The 14,613-nt window shown below is 39.2% G+C and overlaps 1 protein-coding gene across 1 annotated transcript in view; it reads left to right on the forward strand.

Moving 5' to 3' along the window:
• Window positions 1–14,613, forward strand: part of LOC130929907 (protein unc-13 homolog A-like) — a 78,352-nt gene that overhangs the window by 22,871 nt on the left and 40,868 nt on the right. The window contains exons 10-21 of the mRNA XM_057857527.1: window positions 1,292–2,353; window positions 3,839–3,941; window positions 5,177–5,220; window positions 6,333–6,411; window positions 6,620–6,625; window positions 6,707–6,781; window positions 7,640–7,859; window positions 7,968–8,195; window positions 8,285–8,426; window positions 10,461–10,630; window positions 12,379–12,494; window positions 12,572–12,735. Coding sequence (XP_057713510.1) covers window positions 1,292–2,353; window positions 3,839–3,941; window positions 5,177–5,220; window positions 6,333–6,411; window positions 6,620–6,625; window positions 6,707–6,781; window positions 7,640–7,859; window positions 7,968–8,195; window positions 8,285–8,426; window positions 10,461–10,630; window positions 12,379–12,494; window positions 12,572–12,735 — 2,409 coding nt within the window. The remainder of the gene's footprint in view (window positions 1–1,291; window positions 2,354–3,838; window positions 3,942–5,176; window positions 5,221–6,332; window positions 6,412–6,619; window positions 6,626–6,706; window positions 6,782–7,639; window positions 7,860–7,967; window positions 8,196–8,284; window positions 8,427–10,460; window positions 10,631–12,378; window positions 12,495–12,571; window positions 12,736–14,613) is intronic.

Below are 14,613 nucleotides of genomic sequence, written 5' to 3' on the forward strand. Positions count from 1 at the left end.
CGAATCTTATACCGGAACAGCGTTCCGGCCCACTTTCACCCCTGGTGGTAGGGCCAGAGACTGGTTGCATAATCAGTGAAGTTTAACCAAATTTGACAGCATAAATATAGAACCTAAATTGAGATTTTTTTCAAATTAATTTTTCCCTGTTCAGCTGCATGGACAAGCGGAATGGTAAATCTGATTGTCTTTAAAGACCGAAGAAATTCGAATGCACTGCAGTGTGTTTGGTGTACTGCCTTTTTGGTTTTATTTTGTGTACTCATAAGTGAAAGAGCAAAGGGAATAGTGATAAAAATATATGATTCAATATATATGCTACATAGCTGTAAGTACAATTACCAGCTCCTTATGACTATCCTTACCGAGGGACAGCATGTGGGGAGGGGATAGACCTTGTTAACAATAGAATAGGAAGGGGGATGATAGGTCAGATTGAGCTGGGACAGGGCAGACTGAATGCACAAGCACTGTTAGTGATATGTAGTGGGCAACCCAGTATGAAGACAAATCACCTGTGAAATTGAGGTTTAAAGATTTCTACAGGTGTAGCCATGCTAATTTCTGCAGATATAGCATTCCAGAGTACTGGGCTCGAATATAGAATGAGATTCTCCGAACATTAAATGTATGTACCTCAAGTCAGTTTGGGTTCTCTTCATAATTGTATACTAAAACATTTTCAAATGTCCAAACCAATCTTGATGTATCACGATCAATTTATTGACAATTGGCTTGTTCAAACACCACAAATCAAATTGTTATGCCAAAGCGCTACTACTGAAAATAGTCAATGAATTTCTGTCATCCAGTATGTGCCTTTTTGAGCCTTCACTGGGCCCAGCAGACTAAATGTGATTTATCTTTCATTGTTGTTTACTCCACTGTTACATTTCTCACAGCTTATTGACATATCTTGCTCAGACTGGGAGTGAAACTGTGCAGCCTCCGCCTCTCTCTTTATGAATAATTCAAAATGCAATCTAGTGGTCAATACTGCACAAAAGATTAGCTGCTTGCGTGAGTGTATTGGACAGGGCAACCCTGGCACATTCTTCTTCATTCCTCTTCTGCTACTTGGCTTCAGTGTTCACGCATCCCTTCCTGTCTTCACTCTCTCTTCTTTTCGCCCCACCCAAAATCCCTTATTCCGTTTTATTAGCACCATTTATCTTAAGATATTTTGTTGTGCTTCTACAAACTAGATGTTCTTTTTCTCTTGTCATCACTCTTGAGTTCTTCTCAGCTCCTATCTTCAGTACATAATGCTTTTCTTCTCTTTTTCCTTTAGTCCCACTGGAAGCTATGCATCATCTGCTGAGTTAAGTCGATGCAGCAGTCAGCTGAGTGAGGAGGACTACGGCGGTGAATATGGAGAGAGGGACCCTTACGATGAAAATGACTCTTACCATTCCTGCCACTCCTCAGTCAGCTACAGTAAAGGTTCCCCAGACTGGGACCCTGATGAGACCCAGGGCGCATACAGTGATGAGGGTGGCTACAGCAAAGATGGAGGTGAAGAGGCTGCTCTGTATGAGGAAGAAGATGCAGGCTTATACGAGGTCGAAGAGGAGGGTCTTTATGAAGATGAAGACTTGATGTATGATGAAGATGATTTATACAATCTGGATGGAAACCTCAGTGAGGATTTAGAGCCTCCATTCACACCCACTCCAACATCAACGGCTCCCCCAGCTCTTGATGTACCGAGCTCTAGACCGCCACTGGAAAAACAATCCTCTGTACATGAAAAACAGCCCCCTGTACAACCCTCAAATCAAATATCCAACCAGGCTGGAATCGCTCCAACAGCACAGCCCCCCCCTCCTGGTCATCAAAATTCTCAACCACCTAAACAGCCCCAAACACAGGCTCAGACAGCGCCGTCCGCCACGTCCTTTTTCTCAATGGCCAAACCTCTAACCGCCGCAGTCACGGGCTTGGCCTCCACTTTTCTGTCTTCTGTCCCTACTGGCCAACCCGCGCAGTCTCATCCCCCGCCACCCGCTGCCTCTGAACAACAACAGTCTGCAGCAGCAAACAATGTCCCACCGTCCCACCCGGCCACATTAGCAGCAAGTCAGCCACCCTCCGCCACCACGGGCCCCCCTTCACAGCAGATTCCAAATTCTCCAAAGCCTGCATCTCCACTTAACAGTTCTGAAAATGTCCAGTCCTCTGCCCCGATAGATGAGGGTTTGCAGATGGAAGAAGAGCCATGGCTGGAGGAAGAAAACGTACCAGAAGAGGCCAAGTTGTCCGAAACGCCCCCAGAAGAAAATCTCAGCAAGGAACAAAAGATTGAAACAAGCAGGCCACCAACTCCTGAGGAAAAAGAAATACCAACTGAAAGGTAGGAGAAATATCCAACAACACGTTAGAACACAAGGTGTCCCAAAAGGTTACCGTGCACATCAGCGGTCACAAACCTGCGTCCTGGGGATCAATTGAGGCCTGCCGAACAATATTTTGTGACCCCGTATTTCATATTTAGGAAATTAAACTACATAAATAATATTTTCTTAACCCTTAAAGACCTGCAACATGAAGCAATTATCAGAGAATCCCAAAATTCGAAAAATAAGGTCCTAATGAAACCTTTTTTTTTCAAATTTGTAAAAAGAATTGAATGTGTGATGAATGAATATATAAGCACTCTAATATCTTTAACCCTAGCTAAATCCTGTTTTTTTCTCATGGAACCTGCAGATGCATGTGTTTACTTGCATCCATCATTTTTTTTTCAAAAAGAAATGTGAAAATTCTGAATTACTCTCAAAATCATGAAATTTTAGGTGTATCAAATGTGATACATTTGGCAATAAAGGCTTAATTGTAGTAAATAGGCCTGAACGATATATCATTTAAACATCGACATCGCGATGTGCGGATGCGCAATACTCGCATCGCAAGAACATGCAGTATATATATATATAAATATATATATATATAATTTTTTTTTTTAAGACGCAAGCTCATTCTTCTACTTCATGCCACGACAGTGCCATATCCTCTTACACCACCCTCCTCAGCAGTGCGGCTAACGTTTGGTACTTAAAGTTAACGATGATTGACAGGCTTGTAGCTTTGATCTGGCAGAGGAGGCTTGGTAGCTCTACGATCAAAGGGGATCGGAGAGCCAGTGGGGGAATACGGTACAAAATCAAATGTTTCTATTTTCAACATCATCATATGCTATTGTTTTGCCACAACTGGATTAATGACCTCATTATTATTCATCCTTCACACAGCCGCTGGAAACAGAAATAGTCATTTCATCCAACTGCAGGCGACCGGTAGATCAGGATTTTACAACACTGTGTGCTCAATCCTCCTTAAGGCAAAACACTACCGCATTTGTCCACCTGCGTCGCTAAAATTGACCGAAACTGAAAAGTTACCTAGTGTTGCTTTAAGAAAAAAGTCATGCGCACCAGTGCAACAAATGCATGAAGTAAGCGTGAAGCCTTGGCAATATTCTGTACATCGCAATGTTATTTTTTCCAATATTTCTGAGGCCTATCCCAAACAGAGCTATTCAAGTTATGTGGTGAAAATTCTTCTAGTTTTAATATTGTAATATAATCTCGCAATATATCGCAACCCCCAACCCCACAAAAAAAATTGCAATGATAGTTTTTTCCAATATTGTTCAGGCCTAGTAGTAATTTTTAAAAAATGATACATTCATAATAAAAAAAATAATAATAATAATAAAAATGATGGTTCATATGCAATGTGCTCTAAGCATATTACCGTATGTAAAATAAATAAATAAATTAATTAATTAATTAATTAATAAAAGTTTAACATGTCACTTCCAAAATGTCTGTTTCAGTCCTCCAGTTATAGAGGAACCCAAAGAGCCAGTGGATCCAGCAGTCCGAGCTAAAGAGAATTGGCTAAGGCTCTACAACAAGGTTTTAGACCAGCTTCGGGAGGTAAGTGCACACACAACTCTGCGGGGGCGCTTGGCCCATCTGTAGAATGCCACTAGTTCAATGAAAAAAAGATGGGATCCGCGGGCTGAAAAGCTGTCTACTAAGTCTTTGAAATATGCATGTGAAGTGCATTATTTATGTGCAAAAACCATGTACATCAAGTTGAGGCCCTATTTTGATCATGTTTCCAGCTTGAAATATGGAAAGCATGTTTAATTTGTTTCCTATTCTATAAAGGTAGTATTTTAGTACCTTCAACAACAACAACAACAAAAAACGGAACCTTTTGTTCATTTTTTTAACTGCTTTATGACTGCTTGCTGTAGCTGCTATGTACTGTAGAGCTGCTAAATATTTAGCTTGTTTTATCAGTTTGCGCTTCCATTATTCACATATTTTCATTACTTTTGAATTGAGTTGAGCACAGAATTAATCATTTGCTTCAATGTTTATGTTAATGTATGTCACATGTGTTTTTCTACACTTGGCCTCCTTTTTGTCTTTTCTTTCTTTTTTGTTTGTGTCAGCTCACTTTGTTTTTGTTCCAGTTTCATGTCATTGCCATAGCGACACTCGCATGCACTTTTCTCGGCCATCATTGGAACATGCTGACAGGTAGGTAATAGCTGAGGGTCACAGCAGATGTCAGAAAGGGTTTTTAGATTTGATTTGCTTATTATTTTATCTTTTTATTGGGGAAAAAAAGCAATGGTATTTCCTGGATTTTACCTCTGTATATTTAAGTTACTTGATACATTGTTACTAATTATTTTTATTTATCCATTAATCCGTCTTGAAATTTTTATTCTGTTATCAAAAAACAGGACATTATTTCCAATTTACAGTGCATGAAATGGACAAACATTAAGTGGTAATGATTTATTTAATGTTTTTGAACGAACAAATCAGAAAATTAGGCAAAAATCTTGATCATTAGTTTCCCTAAGTAAAGATGGATTACTGCAAATGTCCTACTCTGATTAAACTCACAAATATATAGTCTGCGAAATCTGGGAATACTTACTGTTGCAAAACTGACATTCTGAGGATTTGGACAATTTGCAGTATCAAAAAAGTTGTCTGTTTTCTTTTTTTTCATAACTGATAACTGTTCAAGGATTTGATGCACCTCTAATGTAAACCTGAGAACATATTAACTATTCTTATTTATAAACCTGTGAACCTTTGCTGTTTAGCCACTGACATGCTATCTCATAAAATTTTCTTTTTGGCAGGCGCGAGGAGAAACGTCCAGCTCGTTGTGGTTTGGTAAAGGAGGGTGAGTGTCTGATGTCAAATCTAGGATATCATATTGTTGCGGTCATAAAACAGTCCATGTATTATTGTTTTGTCCAATATAGTGAATATTTAAAAGGCAACTTTAAAATGCTCTTGCATGAGTGTCATTAAATTTAGAGCACAGGTGTCAAACTCAAGGCCTAAGGCCCAGATCCGGCCCACCATATTATTTTGTGTGGCCCGTGAGAGTAGATCATGTGTGTCGACTGCATGTTTCTCGCTAAAATACAAATTAAATACAATTTCTGTAGTCCTTGATGAAAGATTGAGGACTACAGAAATCAGAAAAATACTGTTTTTTCCCCGTTTTAAAAAAATGTGTAAATAAATGAACAATTTTGAAAAACTAAAAAAATAAAGCGCATGCTCCTCTTGTTTTTTATTTTGAAAAATTTAATAAATGCAATTGAGAGTATTTAATGTTTCTTCCTTTTTAAAACTGTAAAAATAATTAAATAGAATAGATACTTTCCCCCATTTAGTTTTTTTTAATTAAAAAATGTAAAAAAATACAAACATAATACATAAACAACATAAGACATAAATACAAACAAGATACAAAAGAGAGCATATTCTCTATATATTTGAATATTTGAGAGGATCAGAAAGAGAATTTAGAACATTTTAGTAAATTTCTCGAAACGAATCATCTACTGCTATTTTGTTAGTTGTCGATCAATTGTGGCAGCCTTAACTAGCTTATATAATGGCCCTAAAAAACATAACTACAATGTGACTCCTGACAGAAATGAGTTTGACACCGCTGATTTAAAGCTTTTTGCAAAAATAACCATTAGGTCAACATTAATTTACTTAGCTAGCATTTTAGCTAAAAACAACTCCATCACTTGTATAGTATCAATGTAAACTCAATGTTACATTGGCTACACTTGTGATGAATATTCACAATTCAATTTACTTGGTATTCTTCAACAACAACAACAAATACTTGGCAGACTTAAGCTAGATGGAAGAGCAGAACAGCAAGAATCCATTAAATTTAGGGGATGATTAGATTTTTTTTCTTTTTTTATATAAGGGTCTTCCGGGGTTGTGGAAAATGTGATGATGGGTGTCCCTTTTTGTATGCAGGATGGGAGGTGCACTTTATAGTATTGACAGCATGCCAGACCTTCGGAAGAGAAAAGCCATTCCTCTGGTCAGGGATCTGGTAAGCTGTTTTGATACACATGTTAAATCATTGGCTGCCATGGATGATAGACGTCCAATCCATTTTGACACGGAGAGTCCTCCCGTTTGGACATCTATTGCCGTCAATTGTAGCCAATGAGTAAATTCAGCATTTTTCTGATTTGCCTCTTATCTGTTTTTTTTTTTTTTTTTTTTTTTCCAAACCGTCACTGCGATCATTACAACAGGCAATGGTGAGTACCTCTCAATCCATCTTTTTGATTACCACACTCTATTCCCTTTGAAATAACCCTCTTATCAAATATTTTTCTCAGTCACTGGTGCAGAACTCTCGGAAGGCCGGAATCACCTCTGCAATGGCCTCAACCACTCTCGGCAATGAGGAGTTGGTAGGTTACTGTTAAAAGTGCACCAATCCATCTGGGCTGATTTTATAGATTTTTTGGGTTCTTGATAGGTAGATTACTAAAAATGTTACCAATCTTGTCCACTGATCACATTTAGAGGCAGTTGGCCACATTACGCTGCTAGCATTTGGTCACGGACTTTCGTGCTCATAAATATGAGCATATACTGAAACTGGAAATGTTTGGTATGTTCACACGTTCGCGACCCCAACATAATGTTTACAATTGTAACTTCTGCCACTCTTTGCTACGTTAATGTGGGAAGGAGTGAAATTTGTATCGACGTTCCATGTAGTCACTGTGGGATAATTGTTTTGCAGCCGTTAAATGGCTTCATTCCTATGTCTTTGCTTTGTGAGTGAATTCAGTCAGAGAACACCTGTTTAGTGAAAGTTCACACTTGGCTCACATTTAAACTGTTTAAGCATTAAAAGGTAAAAGCATTAAAAGAAAAACTTCGAGACCTCGTGTAATTTTACAGTTCTGTTCTCCAGAACAAAACATTTATCAATTTCATTAAACCTTGGGAATTTCTTTTTGTAAGCAAAATACAGCTGCATTTAAATTTTTGGTGAAGGAAATTAGAATTTAGTGGTTTGGAAAGAAAAAGTTTTAAATTTTAAAAAACAGTTTTTCAGTTGAAAAAAAAATTCTTGTTTCACAGGTATTGTTCAATATTTCACAATCAAACAAGATTGATCGATTTATGAACAACTTAGTATCCGGAGGCCAGGCTTTTCAAATATCGGTGGTCGGCCATAAAATTGTGATTGGTGCATCCCTAGTTTCTGTGTCACTTTATAATGCTATTCTTAGAATTGTCCTTTGTGTCTTTTGCAGAAAAGTCACGTATATAAGAAAACCCTGCAGGCGCTCATATACCCCATCTCCTCCACTACACCGCATAATTTTGAAGTGTGGACAGCCACCACGCCCACTTACTGTTATGAATGCGAAGGCTTGCTGTGGGGCATAGCCCGACAAGGCATGCGCTGCTCTGAGTGTGGCGTCAAATGTCACGACAAGTGCCAAGATCTGCTAAACGCCGACTGTCTGCAGAGTAAGTTGTTGGCTCGCCACATTCATTGAACTTACACTTGTTTATCTGTTCCTCAAGATACTGTAGTGTACCTGTAAACTGTTTTCCCCATTCATCTGCCTTTTCAAGGGGCTGCGGAGAAAAGTTCTAAACATGGAGCAGAAGACCGAACGCAGAACATCATCATGGTTCTAAAGGACCGCATGAAGATCAGAGAGAGGAACAAACCAGAAATTTTTGAGCAAATTCAGGAAGTGTTTGGCCTTGACAAAACGACACATGGCACCCAAATGAAACAGATCAAGCAAAGTGTGCTTGATGGGACGTCGAAATGGTCAGCAAAAATCAGCATCACTGGTGAGACATATATGAATCACTTTTTTTTCTCTATCTCAATACAGCTCATCTCTTTAAACTTCTATGGTCTCTCCCCCAATCTTTTCCAGTGGTATGTGCACAAGGACTCCAGGCGAAAGACAAAACCGGTTCCAGTGATCCATATGTAACGGTCCAGGTGGGAAAGACCAAAAAAAGAACTAAGACCATCTATGGCAACCTCAACCCAGTCTGGGAAGAGAACTTCCATTTGTGAGTAACTTTATGACTAATATATTAACTCATTGGATGCCTTTAACGGTGATAAATGAAAAAGATCTGCTCTAAAAATGAACAGCTTTTACATTGAGCTCACAGTAACTTTGTCATATTACGACTTACAGTGAGGAAAGTAAGTATTTGAACACCCTGCGAGTTCTACCACTTAGAAATGATGCGCGGGTTTGAAATTTTCATGGTAGGGGCTTGTCCACTGTGAGAGACAATCTAAAAAAAACAACAACCCAGAAATCACAGGGAATTATTTTGTAACAATTTATTTGTATTGTACTGCTGCAAATAAGTATTTGAACACCTTTCTATTAGCTAGAGTTGTGAGCCTCAAAGACCTGTTAGTTGCCTTTAAAAGTCCACCTCCACTCCACTTATTCTGCTAAATAAGTGGAGTGGAGGTGGACTTTTTGAGTCTGACTTTTTGATCTGTTTGGGGCAGTTAGCTGCATATGAACACCTGTCCACCCCATACACGCCAAGGAGCTGTCCAAAGACACCAGAGACAGAATTGTAGACCTCTACAAGGTTGGAAAGTGTACGCGGAGATTGCCATGCAGCTTGGTGACATAAGATCCACAGTTGGAGCAATTATTAGAAAATGGAAGAAGCTAAACATGACTTTCAATCTTCCCCGGACTGGGGCTCCATGCAAGATCTACCTCGTAGGGTCCCAGTGATTCTAAGAATGGCCAGGAATCAGCCAAGAACTACGTAGGAGGAGCTGGTGAATGACCTGAAAGGAGCTGGGACCATTATTTTCAAGGTTACTGTTGGTAATACACTAAGATAACATGGTTTAAAGTCATGCATAGCAAACAATAAAAAGAATTAAAAAATAAAATCATTCATAGCACACAAGGTTCCCCCTGCTTAAACCAGCACAAGTTTGCCAATGACCATTTGGATGATCCAGAGGAGTCATAGGAGAAAGTCATCTGGTCATAGGAGATCAAAATGGAATTTTCTGGTCTTAATTCCACTCATGGTGTTTGGAGGAAGAAGAATGAGTACCATTCCAAGAACACCATCCCTACTGTGAAGCATAGGGGTGGTAACCTCATGCTTTAGGGTGTTTTTCTGCACATGGGACAGGAGGACTGCACTGTATTAAGGAGAGGATGACCAGGGCGTTGTATTGTGAGATTTTGGGGAATAACCTCGTTCCTTCAGTAAGAGCATTGAAAATGGGTCGTGACTGGGTCTTGCAACATGACAATGGCCCGAAGCCATAACCAAGGACTGGCTTTGGAAAAACATTTCAAGGTTCTGGAGGGGTCTAGCCAGTCTCTAGACCTAAACCTAATACAAAATCGTTGGAGGAAGCTTAAACTCTGTGTTTCTCAGTGACAGTCCAGAAACCTGATTGATCTAGAGAAGATCTGTGTGGAACAGTGGTGCAAAATCCCTGCTGCAGTCTGTGCAAACCTGGTGAAAAGTTACAGGAAACGTTTGAACTTTGTAATTGTAAAGGCTACTGTACCAAATATTGAAATTGATTTTCTCAGGTGTTCAAATACTTATTTGCACAATACACGTAAATTGTTAAAAAAAAAAAATCATACACTGTGATTTCTGGATTTTTTGTTTAGATTGTCTCTCACAGTGGACAAGCACCTACCCGGAAAATTTTAAACCCACCCATCATTTCTACATGGGAGAGCTTGCAAAATCGCAGGGTGTTCAAATACTTATTTTCCTCACTGTGTAATACTGAAACTAAGGGAGCAGATCACTAACTAGATCAGTAACTGCCATCATGATATACAATAAATGAACTTATTGGCCGCCAGTCAAAATGGCTTGGACGTCTATCCGCGTCATTGGCACTGAAACATGATCACTCACTGCCAGCTGTACCAGTTCAAATGAATTTGACCTCCAACAATGTTAATAGCAGTGAATTAATTAAATATTATTTACATTTCTTGTCTACATCTACTTTATCCAGTCAGAAAATATACTACAGTAGTATCTTTTTTTACCATAACCATCAATATCTCTTGTCTCATCCAGCGAGTGCCACAATTCTTCTGATCGCATCAAGGTCCGAGTTTGGGATGAAGACGATGATATCAAGTCTCGTGTTAAGCAGAGGTTTAAACGCGAGAGCGACGACTTCCTTGGTCAAACTATCATTGAAGTCCGCACTCTTAGTGGGGAGATGGACGTTTGGTACAACCTAGGTGAGAACAGTGATAAATAGACTTCACTATCAGTTGACGGGACGGGGGGCTCAGGGCTAATCCGTAGGGGGCCTATTTTCAAAAACTTAAAATTCTAATATTTTCAAAACCAAAGCCACTAGCGACCTAAAACCAAAACAGACACCCCCTTAGGCATATGTGAGTCTCCATGAGCAGCGACATAAAAACATTCAAAGCCATAAAATCCTGGTGAATTAATATTTTTTATACAAGTATAAAAAAACTTAAAATTACAATAAAATTCTCAAATTGTACGCTGGACGCACAAAAATCACCAAAAACAGAGATAATCACCTATATTTTCAGGATGAATGGCAATATTTAATATAACATATCAAGTTTTTGCCCAAAATAGCAACTTTTTTTTTTTTTTTAAATTTTTAATTTAGTGCAATTTTTCAACAGCTAATAAATCACTCAATAGTCACATGAGAAACTTAATACTTGAGGAAAGCATGCAGAATCATCTTAATTTTACTCAACAAAAGCAAAATTTGCATTTTTTATATACAATCAAAATGTATTTAGGTTGAATTCCGCTATTATGTAGAGATACAAAATCCAACATGGCCGCCGTCACAAAACAAATAGCTTTTTAAGTAGAAAATTCTTGCAGATAAATGCTTAAACTGTGGAATTTCAATAGATATGAACGTAAAACAGTCCAGATTCTTGGTTAAAAGCAAAAAGCGTTCAACTATCATTCATTTTCCGTAAATATTTCAAGCCAACGTTACGGTATTGTTTAATCCAACATGGCGGCCGTCACGAAACAAACAGCTTTTTAAGTAGAAAATTCTTGCAAATAAATGCTTAAATCAAGGAATTTCCATGGATATGAACGTAAACCAGTTTAGATTTTTGGTTAAAAGCAAAAAAAAACGGGTAGTTATCATTTATTTTACGTAAATATTTCAAGCCAAAGTTATGGTATTGTTTAATCCAACATGGCGGCCGTCACGAAACAAACAGCTTTTTAAGTAGAAAATTCTTGCAAATAAATGCTTAAATCAAGGAATTTCCATAGATATGAACGTAAAACAGTTTAGATTTTTGGTTAAAAGCAAAACAAAACGGGTAGTTATCATTTATTTTACGTAAATATTTCAAGCCAAAGTTATGGTATTGTTTAATCCAACATGGCGGCCGTCACGGGACCAAGAGCTTTTTATGTTGAAAATTCTTGAAAATAAATGCTTAAATCACAGAATTTCTGCAGATATGAATATAAAACAATCCAGACTCTTAGTTAAAAGCAAAAAAACGGGCAGTTCAATTTACGTAAATATTTCAAGCTAAAGTTATGCTAATTTTTTCCATTCAATTCATTGTATTCACACATTTCAAAGTGCATGCATAGTGTGAAAAATATAATTATCCTGAATCCTCCACAAAATCACTCTTGAGACACTCCTCCTGCCTTGCATGCAGTAAAATCTTCGTCCTATTTCCACCTAAATCCGGTGTTAGAACGCAACGTGTGTTTGAGTTTCTCACAGTGTATAGTGAAAGCCACCTCAACGCTCTATGGGTCGGCCTCCTACGGGAAGGCGTGGCGCAAAGTCCGTGGGAGTTGTCTTGTCAACTGATGGTGGAGTCTATGAGTGACGTTTGTCATGTTAGGAAAACATAAGAAAACGATCAAGATTGAAATCTGTTGGTTGGACAAAGATGAGCCAAAAAAAAAAAAAACATTCTGCGCTGTTTATCTTCCTTGCTTCTGACAGACAAGAGGACAGATAAATCTGCTGTGTCGGGAGCCATCCGCATGCACATCAGCGTGGAGATTAAAGGAGAGGAGACGGTGGCTCCTTATCATGTCCAGTACACCTGTCTTCATGAAGTAAGACTCATTGTGCTAGAAATGTTACATTTGCATTTTAACATGAATCTAAATATGATACATCATTGTGTGTTCAGCATCTCTTCCAGTACACTACTGAGGAACAGAATGGTGGAGTGGTGAAAATCCCCGATGCCAAAGGAGACGATGCCTGGAAGGTTTATTTTGAGGAAACTGCTCAGGAGATAGTAGATGAGTTTGCCATGCGTTATGGTGTGGAGTCCATCTATCAGGCTATGACGTCAGTGATGCGATTATTTAAGTTCATTTAGAGTGGTACCACTACTTGCGAAATTAATTGGTTCTGCAAGTAGTTTCGTAAACTGAATATTCCCGAAGGAGAGACGCGTTTTCCATGCAAATGCCCTGATCCGTTCCAAGGCCAAAAAAATTCAAACAGCAATCTTTTATAAAGCATAAAAATGCATCAAAACATGTTTTTATATACAGTGCTGGCCAAAAGTATTGGCACCCCTGCAATTCTGTCAGATAGTGCTCAATTTCTCCCAGAAAATAATTGCCATTACAAATGCTTTGGTAGTAATGTCTTCATTTATTTTGCTTGCAATTAAAAAACACAAAAGAGAACAAGAAAAAAATTCAATCATTATCATTTTATACAAAACTCCAAAAATGGGGCGGACAAAAGTATTGGCATCCTTTGAAAAATCATGTGATACTTCTTTAATTTGTGTAATTAACAGCACCTGCTGTTACGGTCGTAGGCTGAGAACCCCTAAACAGGCACGTGAGATAGTGAGGCTCTGAGTTAACAGAGCTGTTGAGTCTGTGGCGTTGAGCGTCTGGGCAAAGGTACCGAAAACACGAGGCGTAGACAAGATCCTGGAACAAAGCAAAAGGTCGATGATCAGATGAGTCCACAGAAAATATTCAAAACGCGAGAAAGCACTAACAGTGTACTGAAAGAGACGATCCAGTGACGTGTTGGAGCTCTGGCTGGCTTATGTAGGCTGGTGATGGTGATTGCTGACAGCAGCCGTCGCTCCACCCGTCAGGTGCTGGGCCTGTAACTGGATGACAAACACACCCACACACCTGCCCAGCCCTAGGCCTGACACCTGTTACTTACCTGTGGAACATAACAGGAGGTGGCAATAACAAAATCACACTTGCAGCCATTTAAAATGGATTAAAGTTGACTCAACCTCTGTATGTGTCCTTGTGTGTACCACATTGAACGTGGAGATATGAAAGAAGACCAAATAACTGTCTGAAGACTTGAGAAGCAAAATTGTGAGGAAGCATGGACAATCTCAAGGCTACAAGTCTATCTCCAAAGACCTGAATGTTCCTGTGTCTACCGTGCGCAGTGTCATCAATAAGTGTAAAGCCTATGGCACTGTGGCTAACCTCCCTAAATGTGGACGGGAAAAAAAATTGAGGAGAGATTTCATCGAAAGATCGTGCGGATGTTGGATGAAGAACCTCGACTAACATCCAAACAAGTTCAAGCTGTCCTGCAGTCCGAGGGTACAACAATGTCAACCCATACTATCCGTCGGCGTCTGAATGAAAGGGGACTCTATGGTAGGATACCCAGGAAGACCCCACTTCTGACCCAGAAACATAAAAAAGCCAGGCTGAAGTTTGCCAAAACTCAATTGAGAAAGCCAAAAACTTTTTGGAAGAATGTTCTCTGGTCAGATGAGACAAAAGTAGAGCTTTTTGGGAAAAGGCATCAACATAGTTTACAGGTCACAAACGAGGCCTTCAAAGAAAAGAACACGGTCCCCATGGTCAAACATGGTGGAGGTTCCCTGATGTTTTGGGGTTGCTTTGCTACCTCTAGCACTGGACTGTTTGAACGTCTGAGGACTACCAACAAATTTTGCAGCATAATGTAGGGCCCAGCGTGAGAAAGCTGGGTCTCCCTTAGAGGTCATAGGTCTTCCCGCAGGACAATGACCCAAATCACACTTCAAAAAGTACTAGAAAATGGTTTGAGAGAAGGCACTGGATGCTTCTATAGTGGCCAGCAATGAGTCCAGACCTGAATCCCATCGAACACCTGTGGAGAGATCTGAAAATGGCAGTTTGGACAAGGCACCCTTCAAATCTGAGAGACCTGGAGCAGTTGGCCAAAGAAGAATGGTCTAAA

This window comes from Corythoichthys intestinalis, chromosome 14 (assembly GCF_030265065.1).
Source record: "Corythoichthys intestinalis isolate RoL2023-P3 chromosome 14, ASM3026506v1, whole genome shotgun sequence".
In the NCBI taxonomy this organism is placed as follows: domain Eukaryota; kingdom Metazoa; phylum Chordata; class Actinopteri; order Syngnathiformes; family Syngnathidae; genus Corythoichthys; species Corythoichthys intestinalis.